At 36.5% G+C, this 27,706-nt stretch overlaps 4 protein-coding genes across 7 annotated transcripts in view; 2 read left to right on the forward strand and 2 right to left on the reverse strand.

Moving 5' to 3' along the window:
- The window catches only part of LOC118827213 (membrane-associated phosphatidylinositol transfer protein 2-like), a 91,157-nt gene extending 76,718 nt beyond the window's left edge, over nucleotides 1-14,439 (reverse strand). For all 3 annotated transcript variants that reach the window (XM_036598497.1, XM_036598496.1, XM_036598498.1), the window contains exon 1: nucleotides 13,865-14,439. The gene's annotated coding sequence lies outside the window, so the exon portion shown is untranslated. The remainder of the gene's footprint in view (nucleotides 1-13,864) is intronic.
- A 1,162-nt stretch (nucleotides 14,440-15,601) lies between these two features.
- On the forward strand, nucleotides 15,602-16,764 carry cunh12orf65 (chromosome unknown C12orf65 homolog). The gene is made up of 2 exons (XM_036598501.1): nucleotides 15,602-16,175; nucleotides 16,271-16,764. The coding sequence occupies exons 1-2, from the start codon at nucleotides 15,918-15,920 to the stop codon at nucleotides 16,499-16,501; spliced, it is 489 nt and encodes a 162-aa protein (XP_036454394.1). The 5' UTR covers nucleotides 15,602-15,917; the 3' UTR covers nucleotides 16,502-16,764.
- A 106-nt stretch (nucleotides 16,765-16,870) lies between these two features.
- On the reverse strand, nucleotides 16,871-19,656 carry LOC118827216 (cyclin-dependent kinase 2-associated protein 1-like). Its single transcript, XM_036598502.1, has 4 exons — nucleotides 19,521-19,656; nucleotides 18,135-18,232; nucleotides 17,900-18,026; nucleotides 16,871-17,507 (listed from the first exon to the last, which is right to left on the reverse strand). The coding sequence occupies exons 1-4, from the start codon at nucleotides 19,585-19,587 to the stop codon at nucleotides 17,440-17,442; spliced, it is 360 nt and encodes a 119-aa protein (XP_036454395.1). The 5' UTR covers nucleotides 19,588-19,656; the 3' UTR covers nucleotides 16,871-17,439.
- Nucleotides 19,139-24,158, forward strand: kmt5ab (lysine methyltransferase 5Ab). 2 transcript variants are annotated; one of them, XM_036598499.1, is made up of 9 exons: nucleotides 19,139-19,445; nucleotides 20,668-20,736; nucleotides 21,060-21,142; nucleotides 21,285-21,417; nucleotides 21,758-21,938; nucleotides 22,105-22,195; nucleotides 22,277-22,336; nucleotides 22,424-22,614; nucleotides 23,328-24,158. In XM_036598499.1, the coding sequence occupies exons 2-9, from the start codon at nucleotides 20,727-20,729 to the stop codon at nucleotides 23,536-23,538; spliced, it is 960 nt and encodes a 319-aa protein (XP_036454392.1). In that variant the 5' UTR covers nucleotides 19,139-19,445; nucleotides 20,668-20,726; the 3' UTR covers nucleotides 23,539-24,158. The 2 variants fall into 2 exon arrangements, with proteins under 2 accessions (XP_036454392.1, XP_036454393.1); XM_036598500.1 differs by having other exon boundaries at nucleotides 19,164-19,212.
- Nucleotides 24,159-27,706: the final 3,548 nt, after the last annotated feature.

Raw genomic sequence — 27,706 nt, forward strand, 5'->3', positions numbered from 1 at the left:
TGCAGACATTTTGAAAAATTTGACATACCATTTTCCAAAACATTTGTGAAAAACGGTCCTGAGCAGCTTGAAAATAATGTGTAGAGTAAAAGTAAAAATGTTTTTAAAGAAAAAATCCAACCAAAAAAAATCTTACATTTTCAAGACAATCTAAAAGAAGTGTCATCCTATTGTGGTGGCAAGATAGACGGAGCTACTGATAATGGATAGTGTCAACACACCTGCCAATCACTGCTCACCCTGGCTTTGGACCAGCTATAGAGGAAAAGGGAAAGAGAAGGGATGGCTATTCTAAACCAACGGTTCCATCACTGGTCCTGCAGCACCCTGCCGTGCACATTTTAGTGTTTTCTCCATTCAACTAATAACAATAATCAGCTCATTAAGCATTGAACTAAGAGTGTTAGAGCAGGAAAACACTAAAATGTGCAAGAGGGTAAGGAAGTACAGTCTAGGACCAGGGTTGAGTGAATGTGTCCCAAACCAATAAAACGTTGATAATGTACTGCAAAAGCAGTAGTGTGAATTAGATGATAAGTAAGCAACACCAAGACTAATATTCTGACACTTTAAAAAAGTTTACTTGTGCACAAAAAGAATTTGTTATTACTGCAGTTGAATAAAATAACAAACTAACTCCAAAGGATGCATTACTTTCTTTCTGCAAGCAACACTGCATTTGTATGAAACTGCAGCTGTGCACGTATGAGAAGTTGAGGGAAAGCAGACAGAAAACTAGCTCCGGCCTAAACAATTATTTGTTGCATTAATTAATAACACTTTTTCAGTGGGGAATCAATGGACTGTAACATAACCATCTGATCGGCAAACCACATTCAAAGCCATTGTAAAACACTTGGGGGAGGGGTGTTGCATCCACATGGCAGAAAAATGGAACAGACTGGATCTTTAAGGTAGATTTTCATAGATGTATTCACTGTTTTTTCAAAAAGAGTCACACATTCAGGAGGGAATCAGGAAATCTTTCTGTGAATATCCTGAGGTTTTAAAACCCACTATGCAGTTTGTGGGATCTTTTGGTAAAATAAATAAATAAAATACAAAAAAAGAAAAAAAAGATCTGATTTTGTTTAGTTGTTTAAATTTTTCAATGAAAGCTTTATTTGGCTTAGTGACATTTAACTACTGGTCAGCCTAGACCTAGCTGTAAACAAAACTGTATTCTTACATACCGTGTAGGGCTGGGCAATATGAGAATATATATTGTTATCGTGACAAATTCTGTCACAATACAATATGCTTTTCTGGACAAATTGTGAGTATTGTCAGTACTGTAGAACAGTGAACAACTGCATTTTTCATTATAAAGAGAGCAAAATTAGTGGTGTTTAACTGGATTTAGTGCAACACAGTATGCAACATAAATAAAAATCATTGTATTCACAGTTTTTAACAGTATTTTTTCAAATGTAGCACTACTGGTTCTTTTTGTTCTGTTCCAACTGATCAGATGTCTGAAAAAAAATCAATATTGAGAAATATTGTGTATCGCTAAAAAAAATCTTATGCACCATAATAATATATTTTTGCCATACCATTTACCTCTAGTACTGTGTGTTCAATATGAGATCCTGCCAATGTGGGTTCATGTCTGTTCAGTACCAACAGGAAAATTTCAAGTGGCTTAGGGAGGAGTAACAGGCACACAGTGATGCCATTAGATTGCAATGACCAGTTAAAAGCAATGCTGTTTCATGAATAGAAAACAACTTTTAGATAGATAGATAGATAGATAAGAAGAGGTACTGATCCAGGAACAACAGATTTCCTCCCCTTTAACAATGCACACAAAAGCTATTTGAGTGCAAACAGCTTCCCCATGTGTCAAACCTTCAGCCTGCTGTGAGTGAGTGAGGGAGTTCCAAGCCAGTTGGGAGAGGAGCCTATATTTTAAAAGAGGCCTTCAAGATGGCTGAAGAGAGAGAGGACTGATCATGTGTACTGTTTTAGTTTGTGTTTTTAATCTCTTGTGTTGGGAGTGTGCTTTTTTTTAGGTATTTTACCAGTGCTTCTTTTAACTAAGTTTGCAAGACATTGTTTTATGTCAGGGGAAGTGCTTCAGTTGTGGTGTTTTACCTGCACACTTTTAACTTTGTTTTACAAGAGATTTTGTTTGTACCACCTGGGGTTTCAAGCAGGTAAGAGGGGCACGCCTACATGTACTTTTGGTTTCTGGCTAGGGAAGTTTAGAGTAGTTAGCTTTTGTTTCCTTTTTTTAGATTAGCTAAATACTTTTTGTTTCAGAGTAGGCAAGCGTGTTTAGGTTTTGTTTTGTTCTTTTCTTTGGTGTTTTGTTCTTTTCTTTGGTTCCACAGTTTGATTCTTCCAGTGTGGTACTAGGCGGCATAGCACACCAGTTTTATTGTGGTTTGTTTTAATAAAATGGCTTCAAAAGCTCTATTTTGGTCTGATCCTCAAGCTGCTAATCCATTCTCACCAGTTCAGTATTTTAGTGCCACATTACTGATCCCACGCACCCTACACAAAACGTGGGGTCGTAACACTGACGCACACCTGATTCTACTTGTTTAATCAGTTGGTCTTAGTTTTCAAACATATCATGAAATGACCTCCTGCCTCTTTGGAGTGAAAACCTGCAGCCACACTGGCCCTCTGCAGATAAGAATGGACACCCCTAAACTATTGCGTTGGGATACAAATACAATACTACATACTTACAAAACTGTATTTATCAATTCAAAAATAAAAAGAAATAGAGGTTTTTGACAGAAATCAAGTAATGTTAACCACCAAGGCAGCAATTTAAAACACGTAAAGGTGACAGTAACCTGCAGGAAAAAGCACATGTTGAGAATGGGTAAGATAAGACTACAATCAATATGCTACTTGTAAGGCTTTCAAAAAAAATACTCTCATCAAACCACAGAATGTAAAAACCTGGAATAATTCTTGAACAAAACTGAAACTTAGGTTACCATGATCAACTGAGACCAAGGACAGAGTCTTAATCACAAACAAGTGATGCATCAATACCTTTTTTTTCAGAACCAGTACAAGTGCGTGTTTTTAAGATAATCACAGAAAATCACAGAGAGCCTATAGGTGTCACTTCTCTATCCCCAGGTGAAAGTCCCCTAGTCATTACCAAGGACCCTGAAAGATCTGAAGATATTCTGTAGAATTCTGAGGAGTGGTTTCTTTGTTATGTGTCCTTGTGCTCTCCCATCTAATAACATATAATGCAAGAAGACTCTGTTCTAATCTCTTGAAGAGATGTCCAAAATACTAGCTTACTACATTAGTATAATGCTATACTTAAAATACATAGCCTGACAAGTGACATGCATATTAACATATGTATTTTAATGTAACAATAACTTTTTGCAACTTACAAATGATAGCATAAATATGCAACAATAATTGTTTTATTTAAAATAATACCTTCAAAAAGATTTTTTTTTAGAATGTAAACTGCAGTGATGGTTATCATGTCACCAGCAGTGATGAAACAGGTTTAACTCAAGACTAGATTTACTTGAATATCCATACTGATTGCTTTGGATTATTGTCCTGTTGGAAGATCCAAACTATGGCCCGGTTTAAGTTTCCAGGCTGAGGCAGGCAGGTTTTGGTTTATATCTGCTGGTACTTGATGGAGTCTGTGATACCTTTTATTCAAAAAATTGTCCAGGACCTTTGGAAGCAAAACAGCCCCAAAGTATCATAGATCCACGATCGTACTTCACAGTGGAGATGAGGTGCTTTTCTGGACTATCATTTGCATTTGGCAAACTGTAGGAGCTTGAATTTGCAGAGGCTTTCTTCAGGCAACCCTCCCAAACAACTTGTGGTTATATATAGGTCGTGTCTGGTTGCTCTGACCCAAAGAGCTAACTATTTTTTGCACTTCCCCAACTGTGACCGTTGTAGATTCTTTGTCCATCACACCATCCTCCTCACTGTACGTGGGGTCAGTGTTGATATATGTCTTCTTCTCAAAAGATTCGTAACATCTTCAGTTGTTTTAAACTTCTTAATTATTGCCCTGATAGTGGAATTAGGCATTTCCAGCTGTTTTGTGCAGCTCAACAACATTTTGTTGCATATTATTGCTGTATTTCCTGGTCTTTCTCATAACGATGGATGACTGAGGAAATTTGGCCTATGTTTCATCTCATATGTATTCCCCAGTGAATCAGGTCATGGCTGAACATTTCCTAATCACTCAGGTGAACTTAAAAACATAAAATATAAATGGGAATATACTTCAGTTAGGTTTCACTCTTAAGAATTTCTAGGGATGCCAACAATTATAGCACACATAGATTTAAGAAAAATATTTATTTCATGACATTCAAGATTTTGTTTTTTCTTTTAATCATTACACCTTAAATAAAGGTCTGATTTTTGGTAATATTTTAAATAAAGGGCAATATTTGTGGAGGGCACTGTGCATTGCTATATAGAGTGACTGCAACATATACACTGAAAAAAACTTTATGATTAAAATGTGGCAAGTGATTGGACACACAATATATTACATCAACACAATTGCTTTATTTAAATTTGCTTGTTTTGGCAGGAATTGTGTTGATGTAACACACTTCATTAGTGTGCAAGTCCTTGCCACATTTTAATAATGTGAATTCAAACTGCTATTTTTTACAATGTACACTGGCTTGCAATACATTAAGTATTGATGTCACAGTGGCACCTCTTGGAGGTAAATGTAGCCTTCCATTTTATTATTGCTTTTGTTAGTATGCTACTCATTGATTTATACATAGGTTTCCCCTGAGCACTGTCCAGGGCAGTCTGTCAGAGGTACTGCTTCACAAGATTTTTTTATTTAATCATTTATTTTGACAGCCATAATGATTACAACACTTAAATTAAACTAAACACTGCCACACACAAAACCAACACAAAGAAATGAGTATTTACATTCAAGCCCAGACAAGATAAAGAGATAAAAAGAGGCCTACATATATACACAAGCAATCATGTAGGCTTAAAACTGTTCGGCTCAATGAAAGCATGTACAATTAACACCCTGAATTCAATTTACACTCTGTAAAACTGATACACAACTAGAGAATTTGAATTTTACTTGCTTTTTAAGGTAATGTACAATTTGTGTAGAATTTCTCCCAACCAGCTCTGTAATGAGTGCATTGCTCATTTAAGCCTGCATTAATGTTACCAATTAGCTTTTCCTGCCTGATACTAATAATTCTTATCAAAGCAAATATCTGCAGGCCTTGGTTACACTTGCAGACACTACCCAATCCAATGCAACTGTGGGTTTAGTCATTGGTCTTTCTGATCTCTGAACTGATGTTTTACCTATCTATCAATAATATTCAGGAAATAGAGAAGAATGTAACCATGTGCTCTGGTTGCATGATATGGACAAATTATAATAATTGGACGCCAGTTCAACAGCCAGTACTTTACTATACACAGCTACAGGTGACCCTTACATCTGGCAAGGACCACATCAGAGGGATAACAGGCACAGTCTATCCACTCCCATCCAATAGTCATCCTCTTCAAACTTACAAACAACAGAAAAGTTCACAATGGAAGTGATACACTATTGTCTATGTAGTAAATTTATGTATGTAGGATGAATTCATGTCAGTGTATTTCAAGTAGCTTTCCTAAGCTGAGAGAACATTTTGTAATGTTATCAAGTGAGCACTCTTTCTAGTACCTAGCGCATATTTGTGCAGTGCTACTTTTGTTATTAGTGTCCTTAATAAATAGCTTACCTGAGCTCTTGTTTTTCCTGGCAATGTTTCCGTCCACAAAAAGAATGCACTCTCATCTGGATTTGACGTTCAAAGAGACCAAACTTTAAATTCTTTACATAACCATCTTTAGGTGTTTTAGACATACTCATGTTTTAAGTACAACTAACAGGTATTTTTATCCGAGTTTGGGTTATTTTAGGCAGGTAACCAATTTTTCTCTCTTTCAACAGGTGCTATGAAGACTGGCTTTGCATCCTACACACGCTTCAACAGCTCAAGTTGGCATATAGTCTGACTCAGAATAAAGACAGAAAAGGTAAAAATGTTCTCTTAAATGGTTATTGAATATGCAAAGGTTTCTTAACCTAAACACTTCAAATTACTATAATTATATTTAAACAAACATGCTTAACTATCAATTTTCCCATCACCAGAAATATTCACAATTATAATAGTGCTGTGACTGGCTTCATTAACATTATCATTACATGCACTTCAGTATCACAGTCTTTATTCAAAAACAACGTATTTCTAACCAGCAAGCCTTTTTCCTCTTATGGGAGTTTATGGATAAAAGAGAGGATCAAGTATCAGGATAAAACCAATAACTGATCTATCTAGAACTGAGAGACTTATTAAACAATTGAACCATTTGGTATGCATGTTCTGTACGACATAATCTACTGTCAACTATCAACTGAGACACTGAGACTGAGTTGGTTAAACAAGAGCAGTAACATATCTGACTGATTATCTTAAAACACCTACCCATACTCACACTTTGCCTTTCACGCCCAAATAGGTTATTCTAACAATAGGCGTCCTTTTTTCATTAGCGTTTACATGCACAGATCTCTGATCTTTAACACAGATCAATGTAGCGTTTAGAGGGCTAAAAGAAAGAAGACACAGAGATTGAACCTTTTTCAAGATTTAAAGTAGTAAATAATCTGCTATACCTACCAAACTAGCTAACTATTGCTAAAAAGTATGTAAATTAAAATAAATAATAAAATCAAATAAAATAATAAAAAATAAAATTAATTAATAATATTCAGGGAATAACAACATGGATAGCAAGCCGGCATCACCTTACATTATCACTGGTAGGCTGCTTAGCTTACCACACTTTTAAACATCCCTTTCAGACATGAACATTAGAAAAGTGGAGGCTGCTCAGTCTGCTACCGTAAAGATACATGAAAAATGCTCACTGAACTGATAGAAAAAAATGGTTTTAAACCAAATATCCTTCCTGTCTTAAGTTGAAGATTTAAAAATCTATCTTTTAGTAACATTTTTTTTGGCTGGAAACTAGTTTGTAGACTAGGAAAATTCTCATGACATCTTGAAGGTGGGAGGAACTTTTGAAAAACTACAACTTCTTAGGGGCAGATACTCTGGGGTAGGCTGTTTGTATTTTTATGCATATTTTTATTATTTTTGCTAGCTGGTGAAATGAAAAAGGAAACAAAATAGCTAATGTTACTGCTAGGAAGCCAAATGTCTTATTGTGACCATTCAACTGTGGTAACTGTTATCAAATCATCATTACAATGAAGAAAATGGATCACTTAAACAACAGATTTGACTCCAATGCTGAAAAAAAACAGCTCAGCCAGCTAAAGCTCTCTAAGCTCTTTGACCAGCATGAACATCTTGACAATGGCTATCATCTAAACCAGTTCACCAGTATAAAGTATGTTTTCACCTAGTCAACCACGTTGACCATCTGAGACTAACAAGAATCTAGCTAATGACCATCAAAGACTAGCTTAGACCATTTAAAACCAGCTACCAACAAAAGCTGGCTGTCAGATAAGGAGGACAATAATCTAAAAGCTAAAGTTAGCAAAACTGTTTTTCCCAACCCTGACCCTGGAAACCCACACATCTGCACAGTTTAGTGCTTTTGCTGCTTTAACACACTCATTCCACCTCAGAAAGGGATAATGAGCTGATTATTTGGATCAGTTGTGTTGGGAGCAAAGAAAACACTAAAATGTGCAGGGCAGTGGGCCTCCATAACCAAAGTTTGGAAACACTATTTTAAATTGTCTAGTTAGCTACCTGGCTATCTGGGTACTTTACCTCAGTTTTGCTTGTTTTCTTTGGCTGAAGGGGTAAAAAAAAGTAGCCAATCATTTTAGTTTTAGCATGAGCCTCGTCACGTTTTCCAATTCCAAGCATTCTATACTCTGCAGGCATTCTTCAACTGACTTACATCTAACCAAGGCAAGAGCTGCTACACTAATGCTAGCTAGCACTGAAGTTATATTGATTAGTCTGTAGATCACTGGCCAGACTGGCAGTGTGGACTGGTTAAAGTGAAATTCCACAGATTTTCCAAAATGTCTGCTTAATTGAATAGTCAAGATGTAAACAGAGTCATTTGGAGTGAAACAGTCCATTCTAGAGAAACTTCACAATGGACATAATAGGAAACAGACATCTGAAGCGGTTAACGCCTCTAAAGACTACATCACAGATAGGCCAGGTGTGATCTCATGACAAGAAGGTGTGATCTCATGACAAGGACAACCTGTTTTGGTGCTGGACTGAGACAAAATCTGCTGCTAACAAGAGTATGCAAAACAGGACAACCTGTTTTGGTGCTGGACTGAGACAAAATCTGCTGCTAACAAGAGTATGCTCCATCAAAACCAAGCCACTAATTTCTTTAGTCCATGCTCTCTTAACATCTGGAATACAATGATAACACCAGCCAAACAAGCTAGCTAGCTAGTAAATCACTGTTTTATTTTTATGGCAGGTAACGTGTTATCCACACACGCAACACACATATACATACTTAATTGAAATTTTAGGAGTGACTTTTTTAGCAATGATAACTCACATGGGCTAACAACAGGCTTGTTGTTGACAAGCGCACCACTGACCCTATTTTTAGCTCCACCTTCATGAGCTGCTAGATTGGTTCCCAAAAATTTCCCACTCAGTTTGTTCCCACCTTAATAAGCCCACCCACATTTAGGCCAATATTTTTCGTGGTTTAAAATAATCTTCTTTGCAAAGCTAGTTTGTAATTCACATAGTTCACTGCATTGTTACTCACATATATAGAGCAAACATTTTTAAGCAAAGTAACCTTAATTTGGAAAAAGAGGAGGGCCACAAGCACCCAATTTCACTTCCTGTTTTGTCATGAACAGGAAGTGATAAGAATCTGTATGCTGTGCTTCAGCTCTAAGACTGAAATACAGGGTTAAGAAGAACCTGAGATACAAACCAAATTAACTAAGAAATGTTATCAGTCATCTTCATTAAATTTATAGTATACTACTAATTCCTTCAGGACAACACCTTAAAAACCCACAGTGAGAACAAATGGCCATTTTGAACTGAAGATTTCAACCAATTCAAATTTACAAATAGTTGTAATGATTTTTCAGGATTTTTCAAATGTTTGTCTTTCATTTAAAACTATCTGATCCAGCATGTTTTAAAAATGTTTTTTTTTCCAACAATTAATGTATTATGGACTCTGGCCAAAGCCTGGGTAACAGGAAAAGGGTGTTTAGAACATAGAACAGGTTTCTGAGGTGTAAGAGTGACAGTGCAATTTTCACTGATGACTACAGCTATGTACATAAAAATAGCATATGTCACATCCAAAACATCAGGTTTAGTTAAGAACCAAAATGTAAAAAGGCAAAAGAGGGAAAGTTATGATTAAAAAATATGGTTAATGTATTGTATAGTTAATATTATAGGGCAAACACAGCTCATGCATTTTCTTTGCATCACATTAATAAAACTCATACACATATGTGGTGTTGTGTCAAAGAAGTGGGTTTGAGGTTCCTCTGTACCTTGGTGCAGTCTAGAAGCTAATATTGTTCACCCCATTAGACTCCAGGACTTGTCCTTTGCAAGGATTCCTAAAAAATGTTTGGCTCTACAGTTGCGCACTCTAGAAGGATCTAGAATCTAGAATCTAGAAGGAGGTGAAAGCAATTATGGGAGGCCCCTTTCCCTATATTAGTAGAACACCTCTCTGGCATAATAGTAACGTCAATACAGGCAATAAGCCATTTGTATATAAAGTTTGGTCTAAACAAGGCATACATACCCTAAAATATATTTTAATGAGGAGGGTTTGAAGTCATTTCAAGATCTCAGAGAAGAGTTTATTTTGCCTGGTTTTCCCTTTTTTTTAATCTAAGACTGAGATCTGCCCTAAAAGCTTATGGTGTCCCTTGGTCCAACCAAATCATTCCACACCCTCTACAGAAATGTATAGATTCTACTGTTATATCAAGAGGCATGGTATCTATGGTGTACATGTCACTACTTAAGTGATCATATTCTAATCCTTCAGTGTCTTTGTTTTGGGAGAAAGAACTTAATGGAAGAATGGCTTTATTACTTCAAAAAAACCAGCACACCATATAATTCATTTTAAGTTCATACAAAAAGCATGTGTCACACCTAATCTGCTGTTTAAAAGTAAAGTTAGACAAGATCCAGCAGCAGTCTATATATATATATATATATATATATATATATATATGCATATGTTTTGAACGTGTCCTATCGTGAATGTCTTTTGGTCAAATGTTCAAGATACTCTCTCTAATATTTTGGGAAAATCTGTACACAATGATCCCCAGACTTTCCTCCTACTTGATTACTCCGCAGAATTGTTTTCTGCTCATCAAAAAAGGATTTTCTGGCCGGCCTCACAACAGCCAAAAAGACAGTACTGAAAATATATGAACCCTCCACTCCTGTGCATCTTCTTTGGCTTACTTATTTTTGAGACATCACTCTTTTGGAATGTACAATGGCCAGGATAAATAAGGCCAAAATAAGAACAATTGTGTCCTGGTCAAATCAAAAATAGAAATGGGGGTGGAAACTTCAGTACACTGAGTTCATTAATTTATCTGTTCAGTTATTAATTTGTTTATATATCTTCTGCTTTGGTATGTATGTCTTTTCCTCTTGTGTGGGTGTGCGACTGACCATCACTGCTGTCGTCGTTGATGTTGCTACTTTGATGTCTAGTGGTGATTGTTGACTCTGTACTGTGTCTGTTGTGGGGAGCTCTGTGGGCATGTCCTGGGCTTTTTAAACATAGTTCTTGTGTTCTTTTCGTTTGCTTGTTAATAAAATATTGATCACAAAGAAGTGGGTGTGAGGGGTTTTCTAGAGTCCACCTTAGCTAAGTTGTAATGAAATATATAACTGTCTACTTCTTTATCTCTTCCTAGTCTACTAAGCTGAAACACCTCCAAAAGGTCATATTCATGTGTTTACTGAGTAAAGCTTTCACCCACAGTTAATGGGCATTATAGTACAGGCATTAGATAACTGGACCTCTGAAGCTGATCTGCTGTACTGCCATTTTTTCCTTCTTTTTTCTCTCTATCAAGCCAAGTACCAGGCCTACTCTATAAAACATTCCATTGGTTTGCATCATAAATCTGTCAACAGACATCTGTCCTGATTAGATCTGGCCAGACTCTGGCTTTTTCTGGTTAGAAACAGTGAGGGAGAGTTAAGCATTCATTCATACATTTAATGCAGTCACCCTGTTAAAGTCAAAGTATGCAAGGAATGTTTTACTGTCAACTTTCGTTCTATACATGACCAGACCTGTTTCTTGTTCTAAAGCGAGTGGGTATACTTTAATATCATGGCTACTTTGTGTTTTTTTGAATGGTGGAAAAATATTTAGAGAATCTGTCACTATGTAGATGAACAAAGTAGCACAGAGTGCTTCCTCTTCAAATTCACCTGTGCATAACAACTCTAGAATTCAACTTTTGACATTTCAAACAGGAGAAATAAAATTTATTTCAGTTTCCCTGTAATGTAGTGTGTCACTGCAGCTGATAAAAACAAATAAAAGTGACCTTACATTATATATTTTTGAAACACACATTAACTATATTACTTTGTAACTGATGTAAGTTTAAGGAGAATCACAATTATGCTGTGTGGTCAACAAAATAACAGTAAGTAAGTGTCCCTAAAGCTACAGATGCATCTCTAAAGGTTATCAAAAGAGCCATTAACCTGACATACTGTTTGTATTTCATGAGAACTGATAATCATACTTTGTTTGTATATAGTCCTCAATTTCATTAAATTAACACATTTCAAACATTGCAGAGTCTGTTAGTAAAACACAAAGAGTGGTAGACCAAGGGTAAGTGTGGTCTGCACTCTTAACAATGAAGACTGGCACCTTTATTTAAGGGTTCTTTAGAGTGATAACATATAAGAACGTTTTGATGGGTGGTTCTTTAAAGAACCATTTTTGTCCATGAGATGTGCGAGTATGAATAACCTTTGTAAAGTTTAAAATACCTCCATATAATGTAAAGGGTCTAAACCAATTAAAGGTTTTGTCAAACCAAAGAGCATTTAAGAGTGTTGATTTTGCTGTTTTACTTCACAGTACAGGAAAGCTTTTTTGTCACAAACATAGTTATTTTGATACATTTTTTAAATGTACTCCCAGACATAACTACACTGCCCCCATGGGTGATGGTACCAGTCTGTATGTGCATGCGGAGCAGTGATCAAAAAAGTAAGGCAGTAGATGGCACAGTAATCAATAACCTGCCACAGCAGAAGGCAGTCAGACCTTCACACACAATAAATGCGGGCAAACCTTAATCCATGATCACTATATCCTTTTTCCGCTTAGTTTGTTATATCAATTTTGATTGGTAATGGAAAAGTTGGATGAAATGTGATTTGTAGATGAAGAGGTGAAGACCGCATCAGCATAAAAAAAAGCTTTAGCTTAATCATGCTGGAAAATAAGACATGTTGGTGTAGACAACATATGCATTTTACTTATGTAACTTAAAAAATACATATGTATTTTTCTGAAAATCAAAAGTAAGGCCTACAGCAAACAATCAACTTCTGAAAGCACATACTGCAGTCATAGCACATCCAGGGACAGGCAAAGAACGACTCAGCCATTACACCCACACAAACACTCACAACTCCCAATGCCACCCACATGCACAGTTTATTTTGAACACTGCCCATTTTCAAGAAGTCTATGTTATTCTGACCAGATAAGGAGTTTAAATCACCAAGATAATACTTAAGCGTATTTTAAGCTACTGTATTTCTATGTAGTTAAGAGGATAGCACCTGATGTTAAACAGTTATACAGTTATAACTCTCAAATTAATAGTAGTAAACTCCACAAAAGATGAACTTCATAATACTGAACTAATTAAACCTTATATGCGCAAAGTGGCATATGCACTGCATAACTGAACAGTGACCCATATACAGCATGATATATAGGCCAATTCATGATACAATGAAACATTATAACAAGCTCAGTCAAGGTTAGAAAAACTGAATACTGAAATTTTCCATATTAGGTTACCTATGATTCTGGCTGAAGGCTAATATCTGATAAAAGAAGCGCTTAGCATGCATGGCCGGCATGTGACCATAATGCATTATTTATTCACTGTTATTCGTATAGTGAATATCGTTGATTTAAAAAATGCATAGATATCAGGAACGTTTTGCTAGGCCAACTTGTTTAACGTTGCTGCCTTTGATATTCCATCAGACATAATCCTTGATCCTCATGAAGACAGTTTGAGAGCATGGGCCTATAGATGTTGCTAGATCATGCCGATCACAATGCAGTTCTACAAAACATTTATGTGGATTTTTAAAATGCGGCAATTTATTTACATCACGTAATCACGCACAACAAGCTGCATGTAAATGAATATTACATTTTTCGATCTTGGTGTGACACAACTCACCGAATGTGTATATAGGGAACAGCGTTTTATCGTACTGCGTCATGATTCAAACATTCTTGGTATACCTACAAAATTTTTGTACCATTTAATTCACACGAAGCCGATTTTATTTGAAACGATCGGTGCGCGGTCCTACATTTCTTTGCACGAATCACCCGAACAACTTCATATGAATAGCCGCTGAAAAACAGTGCTGACCTGAAGTAAACCAAACATCTCCATCAAATCAGTTTCCTAGCAACATTGCAGCATGGTAATCAGAGATTGATGGCCGCACTGCCCATCACACATCCCCACAACACAGAACAGGACACAAACCGAACCTGGACATTTCGATGCACTTACCGATTCAGAAAGTTTTTATCTTATCGCCTTCAGTTAATCTTTGTCTTCGCTTCTCAGTCCTGCTTTACTCATGTGATAACACTAAAGGTTCTAGTCCTTCCGGATAAAATGCAGTATCCACGTAATGGAAAAAGGCTCCTTTTCCTTCTCACAGACACACTGACATTAACTCATTAGTTCAGGCGTTTGCGTTAAGTGTCTTCATATCGTACTTTGTGCAAACTGCAGCACACGAGATACATTTGTATAATTCCTCGCTTATATGAAAAGGCATTCAGCTTTTCGTTGAGCACCCAACATAGCTTAGAAACGTCACGTTGTAAAAGCCTCCAGCGAAGTAATGTAGAGTGCCCTTGACTTCATTACATCCGCGTTGCAGATCTGAAAAATGCAGCCCGTTTATGGCGTGTTCCTCGCAGACGTGAAAGGAATCGTAGTTTTTGCAGAGTCACTTCTTCTTCTTGTCTCAGGCAAGCCCCTAAATGGCGAAATGGGTGCATCCATGCCATCTTAAACACCAAAGCTTGTTTGCCCGCTTCATCTGCGTGATCACTTCTGTAACGATTTGCCTTCACTGTTTCCTCTCACACACGACTAAAACAGAATGTAGCGCTCCGCCTGCTGGCTTTGGTCGTTAAACTGTGACAGCTGATGGAGCAAATCAACGTATATATTTTGAAACCCTAATAGTGTCGAGTAAGCTGTGTCACAATGAAACAAGGCCCTGCAAAAATGATGAGGAGTCAAATAACGTAAAACGCTATATTTTAGTTCTCTAGTAGGGTCTACAAATCAGATGAAGGCTTACATCAGTAATACTTATTACACAGCTAGTATGCGTGTAGTATGTATGCGTTGTATATTACACATTATACATAGGCTATTGTAGTGTAGTGTAACCACTGTATGTGTTTGGAAGCAGCAGGTGTTACATATTTTAATTCTGGTGTGTAGGTACAAAATATGAGTATTCATTTATTCCTATATGATGCACCTTTACAATGGTATGGTTAATAAGTTGTAGATTCTAATACCTATGCACAGCATAATCTGAATAAAGGGTGTCTTAATCTTATCCACAAATGGCTGGTGTGGCAGCATGTTTTCATTCCAACAAAGCAGGAGCACAGATGTTTGGCTGAGACATAATCATGTGTGCTCCTGTTTGATTGGAATAAAACCCTAAAACTACACCAGCCCTTTGAAAATGAGATTGGACACCCCTTCTCTGAATATTGAGTTTGTCATTACATGTCTGGCTGCTCCTGTGTCTACTGATGCCCCATTTTTCGTTTCAGTTGAAAATTATTCTTCTTATTTTACTGAGAACACTGTGAAAGTATTTGTTGTTGATGTAGGTCTGCAATAAAGTTTCGCTGCCTTCACCCTATGTTCCTACTGGATGATTACGGTGGATGGTACTGCAAAAGGCTGATGAAAGTTAATTATATTGTTGATATGGTTAAATTCAGAAAGAAGAATAAAGAATGCTCATGTGAAAAGTCAGTTGAGAATAGAATGTGTTGTATATGGCCAATCCTGTAAGCCAAGTAACAAGTCGTTAAATTGACGACCAAGTGAAGGATATCTCATTTGTCGTCGACTCCTCCATCAGTGCATCTTGTCCTTGCCTCTCTTCCTTGCATCCCGAAAACGCGAGGAAAAGATGCAAGGAAAGAAAACGAAGACACGCTATTGAAGTTGTGAGATGCACCTTTGGTGAGGTGGTCTTTGGGTTTTTGCTTCAGATTTCCGTTGTTTGTTTCAGGTTCCAGTAGGTGGCGGTATGCACTAATCGTTGCTACACCAATGGAAAGAGAAGAAGAGGGTTGAGCGTGACTATAATGCACTGCTTCACTGTGTGAGCTCAAGCCAAGCCAGTGTCTCACCGGTTTCTTTTAGGTTTCTCGGGGGTATAGGCATTTATAAAAGTCTTGGGGAATCTGACTGTAAATACACAACAGAAAAAGCAGTCATATCGTTAATTTGTGTTTAGAATTCCATACACTAAATTTGAGAATTTTTTAAAAGTCATGCCCCGTGACCACGCGTTATGACTTCGCGGCTTATTGTCCAGAATATCTTTTTCAGTACAAGAAGACTGACTAGAGGAACGTTAAGTCAAGGATATTTACCACTTTGGTCTATCATTCAAGGAGCAGGAAAAAAATACCTTACTGACCTGCCAGTATTGAACGAGAACGACTTGGAAGAACAGTTTGTTCGTGGTTCTGGACCAGGTGGACAAGCTACTAACAAAACCAGCAACTGCGTTGTATTGAAGCACATCCCGACAGGTGTCGTAGTAAAGGTATGTTCCTTTTTCAAAAAGCATCTTGTTTTTGTATCTCAACAATTACTATTTATATTACTATTTTATATGTATTCTGTCACTTTCTTTCCCAGTGTCATAAAACGAGGTCAGTGGAGTTGAACAGGAAGCGCGCACGGGAGATCATGCGTGAAAAACTAGACATTGTGTACAAAGGGAACGACAGCGAGCTGCTAAAAATGAAAGAAGAGTCGCGGACGAGAAAGCAAGAAAAACGAACAAAGGTTAATGAAAACTTGGAGAAAAAGAAACTCTTCAAAGAAATGCTGTCAGCTGACGCAAAGCGAGGAAATAACAACGAATAAGGCTCCAACAGGTCAACTATGGACAGGATCACTCAAAACAGCATTTCTGAGTTTTCCTGAATTAATACAGTAATGTTGGCAACACAAGCTGATGCAACATTTTCCACTGTTGTGCCCTCAAACTTATTCAGTAAACCCATTGATTGCATTCAGGACGAATACTTGTGTACTTATCTTAAACTGATAGAAAGTCTGGCCAGTTGCATGATGCTATTTCTTTCTGCTGCACGCAAATGTGCGTTCGATTAAAATGCTGTAATACACTCATCGGTCAGCACTGAATTTGTTACACGTGCATAGAAGTAGCCTAATAACAAATTAAAATCACTAAAAAACGAAGTACAAAAGTAATAAAGGGTCAGTGCAGTATTCAGTTACCAAACTGATTTATTATTTTTAGAAAATACAATATTAATGTATCTGGCAAAGAGAATTAGAGGATGAAACTGTCTACATGAAAATGTTTCATTTATTACACTTGGTGATAAATAAATATGAAGACGCAAACCGTAACGTTACATAACGTTTGACACATTCTGAAGACCCTACTTGCTTTTAAATGCCCTAATTTCAGCCATGCAATTTTAGAAAACAAAGAGGCATTTAAATGTAACATGTAAAGTTTTGACATATCTTAAACAATTAGAAACAATAAAGAGATTATAATGTTCCCAAACTGGAACATAAATATATTCAGGGAATTCCTGTCAAGTACAAATTGAGCTTGTTTTTGCCTTTCCTTTCTATATCCTGCTACATTTTACATTGGCCTCTATAATAGCCTTTACTTATGTGCCTGAAAAGGCATTTGGGTGTCATGGTGAAAACAACAGGATGAGGAAAGGCTGTTCATTGCATGTTGGTGCATTTGTCTTTTGTAGTTTTATCTTTTGGAGAAATGGATCCCTGGTTTGCATCTGATGGAATAGAGCTGGCCTTTAAGACCTTGCGTTTCTTTCAGTTTCTGCCAAGCACTCACGCACAAGACCCCTGGCATGGATGATCCCTGGAAAAAGGAGATAAACAGTCAACATTTTATAGATTTTTTTATTTCTTACATACTGGACACTGTCCAATAAAGATTTTAAAATATGAGTTGACATTTTCTTTGACATTAACATGACATTGAAATTCAACAACATAAGGTATATTAAATTACAAGGAAGGTTGTGTATGCAGCACATGCTTTCACAATTTGCATCATTAGGCCTTGTCAATTTTGTACTTTAATAATTTTTAATAGTACAATGTATAAACAAATTGTGTATGTAATATTGTACTTAGAAAGTGAGTACATTTAACAAATAATAGAATAAATTTATTGTGTTAGTTTATACTTATTTATCATATCCTAGCAGCAGCATCAGTAGTAGTTGTTGCTCATATTCTCGTCCTTACCTCGTTTTAGCCTTTCCATGGCGGTTTTGCTCCCAGCATAAGTTGGCCTGATTTCCTTTCCCAGCTCTTCAATGATAGCTAGCAACTCAGCATATTTGTTTTGAGGCACTTGTGTTCCACTGGTGCTCTGCCAGAAAATTATTAAAATTCTCATCAATGTTTTTTAAAGTAAATTCAGTGACCATTTATCATGTATGGTTATTCTACCCAATTCATAGGTTAGGTATAAACTCACCTGGGGAAACCCCAAAGATGGTGGTCCAAAGTCATTCACAATAGGCCTATAAGACTGCAGTGTTGCTATATTTGGAGACTGGGAATGTGTAGTTGTTGCTATTTGGTAAAAGAAAAAAAAAAACAAATGAGCAGAATTAAGCAGACTACTTACTTTTGACTTGAATTGAAAGAGAATGCGTAATTAAATCATAAAGTAAATCAGAGTGGTTTGATATGAAACAATCCTACATACAGAAACTGTTCACAGACAAATTGATCACAGTGGTGGTGATAAAAACCAGACAACCAATTGTTCAATGTTTCTAAAAGCTATTTCACAGAAAATTACTACAAGAAATGATTATGAATACATTGTCTTATGGCTGAAACAATGTTTTACAATAGTTTTGCAATAAGCTTTTGGCTTTAAACATTTTTAAAGTACATTCCTGGCAGAGATGTGCATGTACATGTATTTTTATGTACATATAAAACTCAAAGTCAAAGTTTATTCATATATTGCTTTTTACAAAAGGTGTTGTCACAAAGCAGCTTTACAGAAAAATCCATGTCCAAGCCCCCATGAGCAAGCCAATGGCAACAGTGGCAAGGAAAAACTCCTTAAGAGCAAGAGGAAGAAACCTTGAGAGGAACCAAGATTTAAAAGGGGAACTCATCCTCTTCTAAAGACACGTATAGGTTCACTGGTGGGCTGGGATAGTTTATAAAATGGTTATATGTATATTGTAGATATTGAGACCCCTGGTTCCTATCACCACCGCTGTAAAACTGAACGTAAAACTGAATGACTTTGTTTACATCACAACGATTGCTGACATTTTGAGAAACGTGGAATCTCCCTTTAAATATGGAAGAAAAATTTTAATTGTACATTATTTTCTGTCCTGGCAGTACAAGCCCCACACTCTCGCTTTGTTGCTTTGTGTACTTTGAGCAGGCGTAAATTCCATTTATTGTGCAATACGCCCCTGTAAACGCTGGGTGTCATTAAAGGGTTAGAACATTTCTTATCCAGATCAGTCTTTAGCCTTTTGGGAAGACTATCATGGAGGAAGCAGAACATACAGAATTCAGCAGCTAAGTGATACATTTTTAACACGTTTTGTTAACACCACTACCATCCGGACAAAGCGAAATATATGGAGTTTTCGCGGAGTCGTTCTGTTGATGAAGTTTCACTCTTAAAACTTTGCGTGGGAGAGAAGAAAGGGTTTTAAGATAGGCTAATAATGGCGGATATGAATCAGCTTGCAGGATCTGACCTTAAATATGTAACTGGACAAAAACTACCGACACGGGCTTTCCCCAGGTATTCATTACAACAGCGAATCTTGAATCGAAAAATACAACATATTTCACAGAATAAAGACCAAATTTGTAATACCTTGATTCACGGAAGTTCCTGGAACGTGTTGATGGATGTTAGGTTTGTAAGACATTCCCAGAGACATTATAAATTGAAGAATTAAAAACGTCCTGAAATCACTGAAGCGTTCCTGTTTCTCCCTCCGACACTTTTTGTTTACAGCACAGCACCAGCCGGCAAATATGGCCGTCACTTTATATTGACACCCACAATGCAATATCATTACAATAACAAATGTATGGCCATTCCACCTAAAAAGTCGTATTTTATGTATTTGAGACGTGATTCCAAAAAATGCTAAGGTTTGATAAAACCTAGGTAGACACTACCCTTTTAAATTCTGAATATACTGGTGAGACGAAAGAAGAAAAGTAGCCATGGCCTTAATGTTTGGACAACCACTTTAAGCATAAAAAGCGAATGCCAGTGTTCTTTTTCTGCAGAAAAAGTGATGATAAAACTTAGATATAACGAACAACGTGTCAAGGGGTCATCCATATTCTAGGATTCTGGCACATGTCCTAGTCTCTGTAACTAGATTGTTCGGGATGCTTGATTCGTTTAAGATTCATTATGCTATTAAAGTTATTTCCATTAGAATGCCTTAACTTTACATCAGATTAGAATTTACAACCATTGAACAAGAATAAATGTAGGTGTTGGAAAATAAACTCTACCTAAGTTTGTATATCGACATTTATTATCGAAGAACAGGGCGGTTTCTCCTTATCTGTGAGTTTGTGTACATAGACAGTTTACACAATAAAAATAAAACACTTTCAGCAAACAGGATGTGGCTAGCAATGCATGAATAGGAAGTCATTTGACTTCAGTTATTTCTGAGAATTGAAGGGAAAATAAAATTATGAGAAGCGGCAACATTCATTCATAAATAAATAAATAAATAAATAAATAAATAAAAATCCGCAATTTAGTGCACCGTGGCTGAAGTGGCAGGGGGAGGTGTTCAGAGTTCAAATCCCCTGCATGGCACAAAGGTCTGAGTGATCTGGGCCAATCACAAGGTTCTTCCTCTAGCAGCAAACCAATAAACGATGTGGTAGATTTTTAAAAACCCCGGAAGCTCGCGTTCTTTTAAGCCGTTCAGTAACAGCACAATCGAATTGAAGTTATTTATTACTATTATATATATTTTTTTTTACAGGACATTTTGCCGGAAAACAATAGTCTCCTGATTCATAAACTGTTGGCTGAACGTCTGAAATGGCAAAAGGTAAACAAAATACTATATTGTTTAGTTAACCAGACTATGTCGCCAGTATTTTTGTAGATATAACGTCACAGGGCTGACTTTAATAATTAACAGAACGCTTGGTCTATACGTTATTTTACTCTTTTCTAAGTAGTTTTCTTTTGATGTATTTGTGTAGTCCCTTTAAAGTTATGAGATGGTTTGGATTTGTTTTGACAATAAAAAAGCCTAGTTCTTTGTGAAAGCTTTATTGTTGTGCAGACAGAAGTGAGCAGCAGTATAATATAGAATGGCGAGGTTTGTCTCTGAAAAGTTGGATAATCTTGTTTCACTTTTTTGTGAAGGCAAGAAGAAAACGCTGACCATCGAGCCACGCAAAAACAAAGTTGAAAGAGAAGCCAAAGAAAACAAACATGAGACGAAAATGGTAAGATTGAAGAAAAGATCTTTCCGCTACAACTCGAACAAAAAACCTATAGCATTTTAATGACTTATTACGAATGATCGAATTTAAATGGTTTCTGACAAGCCATACATTTTTTTATTATTTAATTTTTGTTCATTTATAGACATGTCAAGAACAATCAACCCCACACAGTTTTGCAAGTCCTCTTTCTCCCCATCGTAAGAGTCCTCTTTTGCCTATTAATGAAGAAAATTCGTCCACATGGAACGTCAGTGACACAAGCAAGCACGGGGACGGTAAGTCACTCAAATTAAGGTTTGCTATACTAAAGCTGCTCGTTTGATTCTTCACATTCCCTTTCCACATTTGTTCACAAAATGCGAGTAGGCTACGTATTTACAGTTCTTGGTGCACATATTATAGCTACTTCTTTTTTCAGGGTAATTGTCTGTAAGTAGCGATGTGATCGTCGTCAGAGATCAGTTTCTTTGTCTTCTGATTCTATTGGTAGAATCTATTAGGAAAAACAGATCATATCACATCACTTTAGCATGGATTATAAGCTGATCTGATGTCTGAGGTGTGTATCCAACTATTTAAAATGGTTTTCATGGTTTCTTTAATTTTTTTTTACAGGGAGACTCACAGTAGAGTTGCATTCTAAGCAAGAGAATAATGGTGCACGGATCTCCTCTTTACCTAAAGAGAAGACTGTTACACTCCGTGAAGAAGAAGGAACCTCTGGTGTGTTACTATCAAACAAATGTGAACTTGGGACCCCTGTTAAAGTCAAAGTGAACATGCCAACCCAGAAAAAGTATGTGTTTTTAATCTTGAAACACCTTTATTTTAAGTTTACTTATACTGATATTTATGCTCAGCTGGAATTGGAGAAGTAAACACAACAAAATAAATGTTTCTTGTATGGTTTGTTTTAAGAAAAACAAGTTCACTCATGCGTTCTTCATTTTGTTTATTTGCAGAGCAGAAAGTAAAAATCCCCAGCACAGCCGGAAGGTCACAGATTATTATCCCATTAGACGGAGTTCCAGAAAAAGTAAAGCTGAATTGAAGGTGAGTGACCATGATTGAAATCTCATGCTGCATGAGATTCTTTAGAAGACTATAAACATTGTTTTCAAATTTTGTCAACAGTCTGAAGAGCAGCGACACATTGATGACCTAATCACAAACAACGTGGAAGATGGACTCAAGGTTAATCAATAAGAATACCTTTACTGTCTTGTGTAAAACTGGTATTTTATTTAACTTGATGGACAATGGTATTTTCTTTGTAAACAGGTAAAAAATATTGAAGGAAAAGGAAGAGGGGTTTTTGCAGACAGAGAATTCCGTAAAGGCCAGTTTATTGTTGAGTATCATGGAGATTTACTTCAAATTGCTGATGCCAAGAAAAGAGAGGCACAGTATGCTCAAGACCCTACAAAAGGCTGCTACATGTACTACTTTCATCACCTCAACAAAAACTACTGGTAAGTCTTTACCAAAGATGGTACTGCCTTTGTGTCAATATTCAGTACACCTGCTTAGGCACAACTTTTACAGCATTGTGCATTCACTGTGCTGTGCATATGTACTGTAATTGCTCCATGTTTTACTGATGGGGCAGAATAATACTGTATGTCACAGGTAGAGTTTGCCATTGTTCTGCCCATTTCTAGTAATGCTTATGCATTTTCTTTTGTATTTAGAGATTTTTATTTCTAAACATGTTCTTTCTCTTAGACCATTTTACTTTTAAAACATGATGGAAATTTAAAATTGGTTTTCCCCAAAAGAGCATGTAATTTCATTTCATAAACAAGCTTCTTAAATGTGAAAATGGGGTTCCTAGGGGGTACAACTTGACATTGGCATACACTATTTTTAGGCATCAGGAAGAACCATCTTTAAAACTAGCTAGCTCCTGGAAGATCACCTTATGGCCCTGTACTCTTCTGTGCTGGGTAGGTCCTCCAAACAGTATGGTGATTTGTACCGCACACTTTAGATTTGCGTCATTAGGGCACCTGTGCAGTCTCGCATGTTCCCTCTATCTGCCACACGAGAATGCCAATCAGGAAGTCACACAATTTACCTCACCTGGTCCCCACTGGAAACATGACTGGGTCTAGTTTATATATACGGTTAATGTTTAGAACAAGGCTGTTTAAAAATAAATAAATAAATAAATTCTTTCTTGTAGTGTGGATGCTACTAAAGAAACTGATCGACTGGGCCGACTGATCAACCACAGCAAAAATGGGAACTGCCAGACCAGACTACATGACTTGAATGGCATACCTCATCTTATTTTGGTAGCATCGAGAGACATTAAAGCAGAAGAAGAGCTTCTTTATGACTATGGAGACCGTAGTAAAGAAGCCATTGCTGCTCACCCTTGGCTCAAGCACTGACACCTCTGTTCCATCACATCATCCTGCTTCAAGTGGGATAAATCTGAAGGAGAAACTAGGTTTAGTCATGTAAGTTTAGTGTTTGCTTGCACTGTCTTTCATTATAAAATTCTGTCAAAGCCATTCTTAATCTTGGATGCTTCCACTGTTTTGTTCTATTGACTGTCCTTATTCCCTTGAGTGCCAGGTGGACCAGTTACTGGTTTAAGAACTACAGGTACAGATAGGTTTATAAACAAAATGTGCAAGTACAAGGCATAGAATGAAAGAATATACCATAATAGCTAAATCTCAAGAGTGACTTGTTTTGGGGGAAATGCTGCAATGAATGGAGATTGTGTGAATGTTTAAGATTTTATATTTGGCCAGTGTAAAAGGGTTAAATGGCACAGATTTGTGCAGATGGTGTTAATGGAGAGGGACCAGTGAAATTGGCAGTATTTAGTGAGATTTCTTAATTTTGTTTAAAATAGAATCTGTAAAGTATTATAGGGTGAAATATGATGAACACTCATTGAAGAGCACTGTTTTCATAAATTCTGGCTTTTATTCAGTATAATGCTATGTGATGTAAAAATGTCTCTACTGCATTTTATATAAATATGAATTTGTGAAAATCATTTTTGTGTATTATTTCAAGAAGTGACCATCTCCTTTTTGAATGTACATTTCTTGCAGAACAATAAAGTGTACCTTAGTTAGTTATTTATTCATTAATTTCTTGAGCTCTATTGCAGTAGTGCTTTAAGTGTCAAAGAAACCCAAAATGGACAGAGTCTGCAACTTTGTTTATAAAAGTTGTCATGCTTCAGTTAATGCCCTTAGGCCTCTGAATTCGGGTTGTCACTCAGCCCTTAAACTTATCGTTGGTGAGTCTTGTAGTATTCCTTATTCTACATTGTGTGCTAAAGATGAGTGGTCCTCTCTATCTGTGTGATGTGATGCATTTGCTTATACTTATTTATAAGGTTGTTTTCAGCTGCATGCTTTCATGTTCAGAGTCAACAAAGACATGACAATAGACTACCAAATTTATTCCAATGACTGACTTAGAATTGAAGTACCTTTACTGAACTTGAAAAACTAGTTTTAGTTTTTGTGCACCAGTGAGCTAGAATACATGACAGTCTTTTTAGATAACCACTGACAGACTTCTAACATTTATTGGTCATGGGTCAAGTACCTCTGTTTGGTTTCATCGCCACTGCTGTGAACAATTTCTTTCTCTAGTTCTGCCCACTTCTAGCAATACTTACATGTAATAGACATGATTGTCAGTATACATTATCTTTTGAATTTAAAGAGATTTTAGCCGAACATGTTCTTTCTCTTAGATCGTTTTACTTTTTAAAAGCGATGAACTAAATTTTAAAGGGTTTTTTCTCCGAAAGAGCTTGCAATTTCATTTTGAACAAGCTTGTGAAAATGGGGTTCTACACTTGACACTGCTATGCACTTCATCACGAAGAACTAGCATTAGAACTAGCTAGTTCCCGGAAGTGACCTGCTTAGCCGAACATCCAAGAGAAGCCCTCCATTCCCTGCTGTGAATAATTCTGACTTGGAAAGTTTCGCTAGCACCGAGCTCTTCCAATCAAACCACTCTGAATGACTGTTCATATTTTAGTTGTTACTTATGTTACTTATTATGCAGAGCTTTTGAGAAAAGCTCTTATTTCCAATATCCCAGCATGAAAAGATCTAATACAGTACAGTTCCGTCGGCTGTAGAAATAACAAAATGTGTTGAGGGATTTGTAACCATGCCATACTGCCCTTTCCTTCAGACAGACAGGGCCCAGGGCTGACAATGAATCTGTGAGCAGCTCAATCATAAACTGTAGCCCTGCAGTGGGAACTAAGATGGTCATCCAAAGGTAATAATGTTTTTTCTTGTGGATTCAGGTAATGTTCCAACTGAACACTGATGTAGATGCTGAAAAGCATGTAACCATGTTTCACATCACAATCCATCCAAAATATAGTCCCTTCACTAGTTCTCACTGAAAACATCTTTGCATATGTTGTTGGAAGAAAACCTTGTATCTCCACTGATAACTTTACTTTCAATGCAAGTCAATGGAACCAGACTTTTTTCCAAGACATTTTAAGACATGTAAAGGACAACAGGTATTTTCAAATTGTGTCTAAAAAACGTCAAAAATGGAGATACAAGGTTTTCTTCCGACAACAGTGATATGTGTGTTGTCATAGACTTTACATTCCCGCTCCACATCAAAATATTCTGTGGTAAAGCCCCTTTTCCATGTTTATCTGAATTAGCGTGTATAGAACTTAAGGGATTTGAAAAAAAATATATTTCTATTCAAAACAGTGTGTATGGAAAATAAGGCTAGAAATCCTTCCACAGCTTACTTCTCTACTGATGCCTTGGTAGTTTTGGAAAAATCCTTTTCCAGTGTTGTACAGTAAGGATATTAGTTCCCATATTCAAGAGAAGACAAAGTGGTTATAGAATTAGGTTAAATAATTGAAGCACGGTCTTTCAGGTGTCATATATTTTGCCCACTCTATTCTAATATACTGTCAGGGCCACAAGTGTTTCCTTGTTTTGTGTTTGGACTATAGATTTTTTTTTTTTTTCCTCAATAGTCAAGCCAAATTCAAGTCAAATTTATTTGTATAACGCTTTTTACAACTGATGTTGTCACAAAGCAGCTTCACAGAAATCCATTAAAGACAAAGTTTTAACATGAAATTTAAATCCTCTAAGTGAGCAAGCCAGGGGCGACAGTGGCAAGGAAAAACTCCCTCAGAGCTGAGGAAGAAACCTTGGGAGGAACCAAGGCTCACATGGGGGGACCCATCCTCCTCTGGTCAAACTACCTACAAAATTATTATACTACTAATATTAATAGTAGTAGTAGTAGTAGTAGTAATAGTAGGAGTAGTTAGGAGTCCATGAAAACTTCAGTGTAGAGTGGGAGTGTGCAGCTAGTCCAAGTCAAGTGGTGGTAGCTGGTCATGTGGCGGTAGCTCAATAGATGTGCATAAGTTTCCTAATTTCTCCACATTGTTTGGAAACTTTCTGATGTTATTTTATTGAATAATAAATATTTATTTAATAATATCCTTTCATTCATACATTTCATTTCATTTCATTAAAATAATTCAGTATAGCTTTATTTGCCATATTAATTGTGAAGATAAGAGAACGTGACCATTTCCTTGATCTCTTCTCAGCCTTTTTCACATATAAAGTTTTAACAGCATAGTGAAAATATTAGCAATATCATCCACAGACTGATTTACCATCTTTATTTGGATGGTAGTAAGTGTTCTTAAAAAAATGAATAATGAATAAAATGAATAAAAAATAAAAATTAAATAAACAAATGACCATCTCAGCACTATTTAAAGTCTGTGTGTTTGACCTTGTGAGGTAAAGGAGGCTATATGCTAATGTTAACTAGCTGACAAGCCAAGTCAATTATTTTAGCCTATACAGGAATTTTAAGGAACTCCACAGCAATCTCTAGTAACCCTACTGTTGGTGTTAATTAGGATAATTGAATCAGGCAGTGTTCAGAAAGTTGGGGGTCTGATGTATGAAAGAAGGCCCATATCCACAGAATAATTCAGGCAGACAGTATTCAGACAGTATTACACCTACAACAGATTCTCATTTGGGATTGCATGCTGGTACAGAATTTCACAATGCTTTCTTAATGTATTGTGGTGAATAGTGCATGATGTAGCCGGCAAAATCAGAATGAGATGTACTAAGGGCACTTTGAGCACCCTCTTCATGGATTGTGTTAATATCTGTCAGGTGTACCTGTTTAGTGTTTAAGGCTACAGTGACAAATAAGAATGCTAAGAGAACAATGGCTATGTACTACATATCAAAAATAATGCCAAAAAGAACAAAGAACAATAATTTAGCCATGACTAACAACATACAGTTTAAATAGAGTGGACAAAGAATAAAGATGGTAATGATGGTATAAAGTACAACCCTATATAAAAGTTGGGACACTGTGCAAATTGTAAAAAAAACAAAATGCAATGATGTGCAAATCATTTAACCCCTGTATTTAATTGAAAATAGTAAAAAGACAACAGATCAAATGTTGAAACTGAGAAATTGTATTGTTTTTTGAAAAATATATGACCATTTTGAATTTGCTGCCAAAAACACATTCCAG

This window comes from Colossoma macropomum, unplaced genomic scaffold (genome assembly GCF_904425465.1).
Source record: "Colossoma macropomum unplaced genomic scaffold, Colossoma_macropomum, whole genome shotgun sequence".
Classification (NCBI taxonomy): Eukaryota; Metazoa; Chordata; class Actinopteri; order Characiformes; family Serrasalmidae; genus Colossoma; species Colossoma macropomum.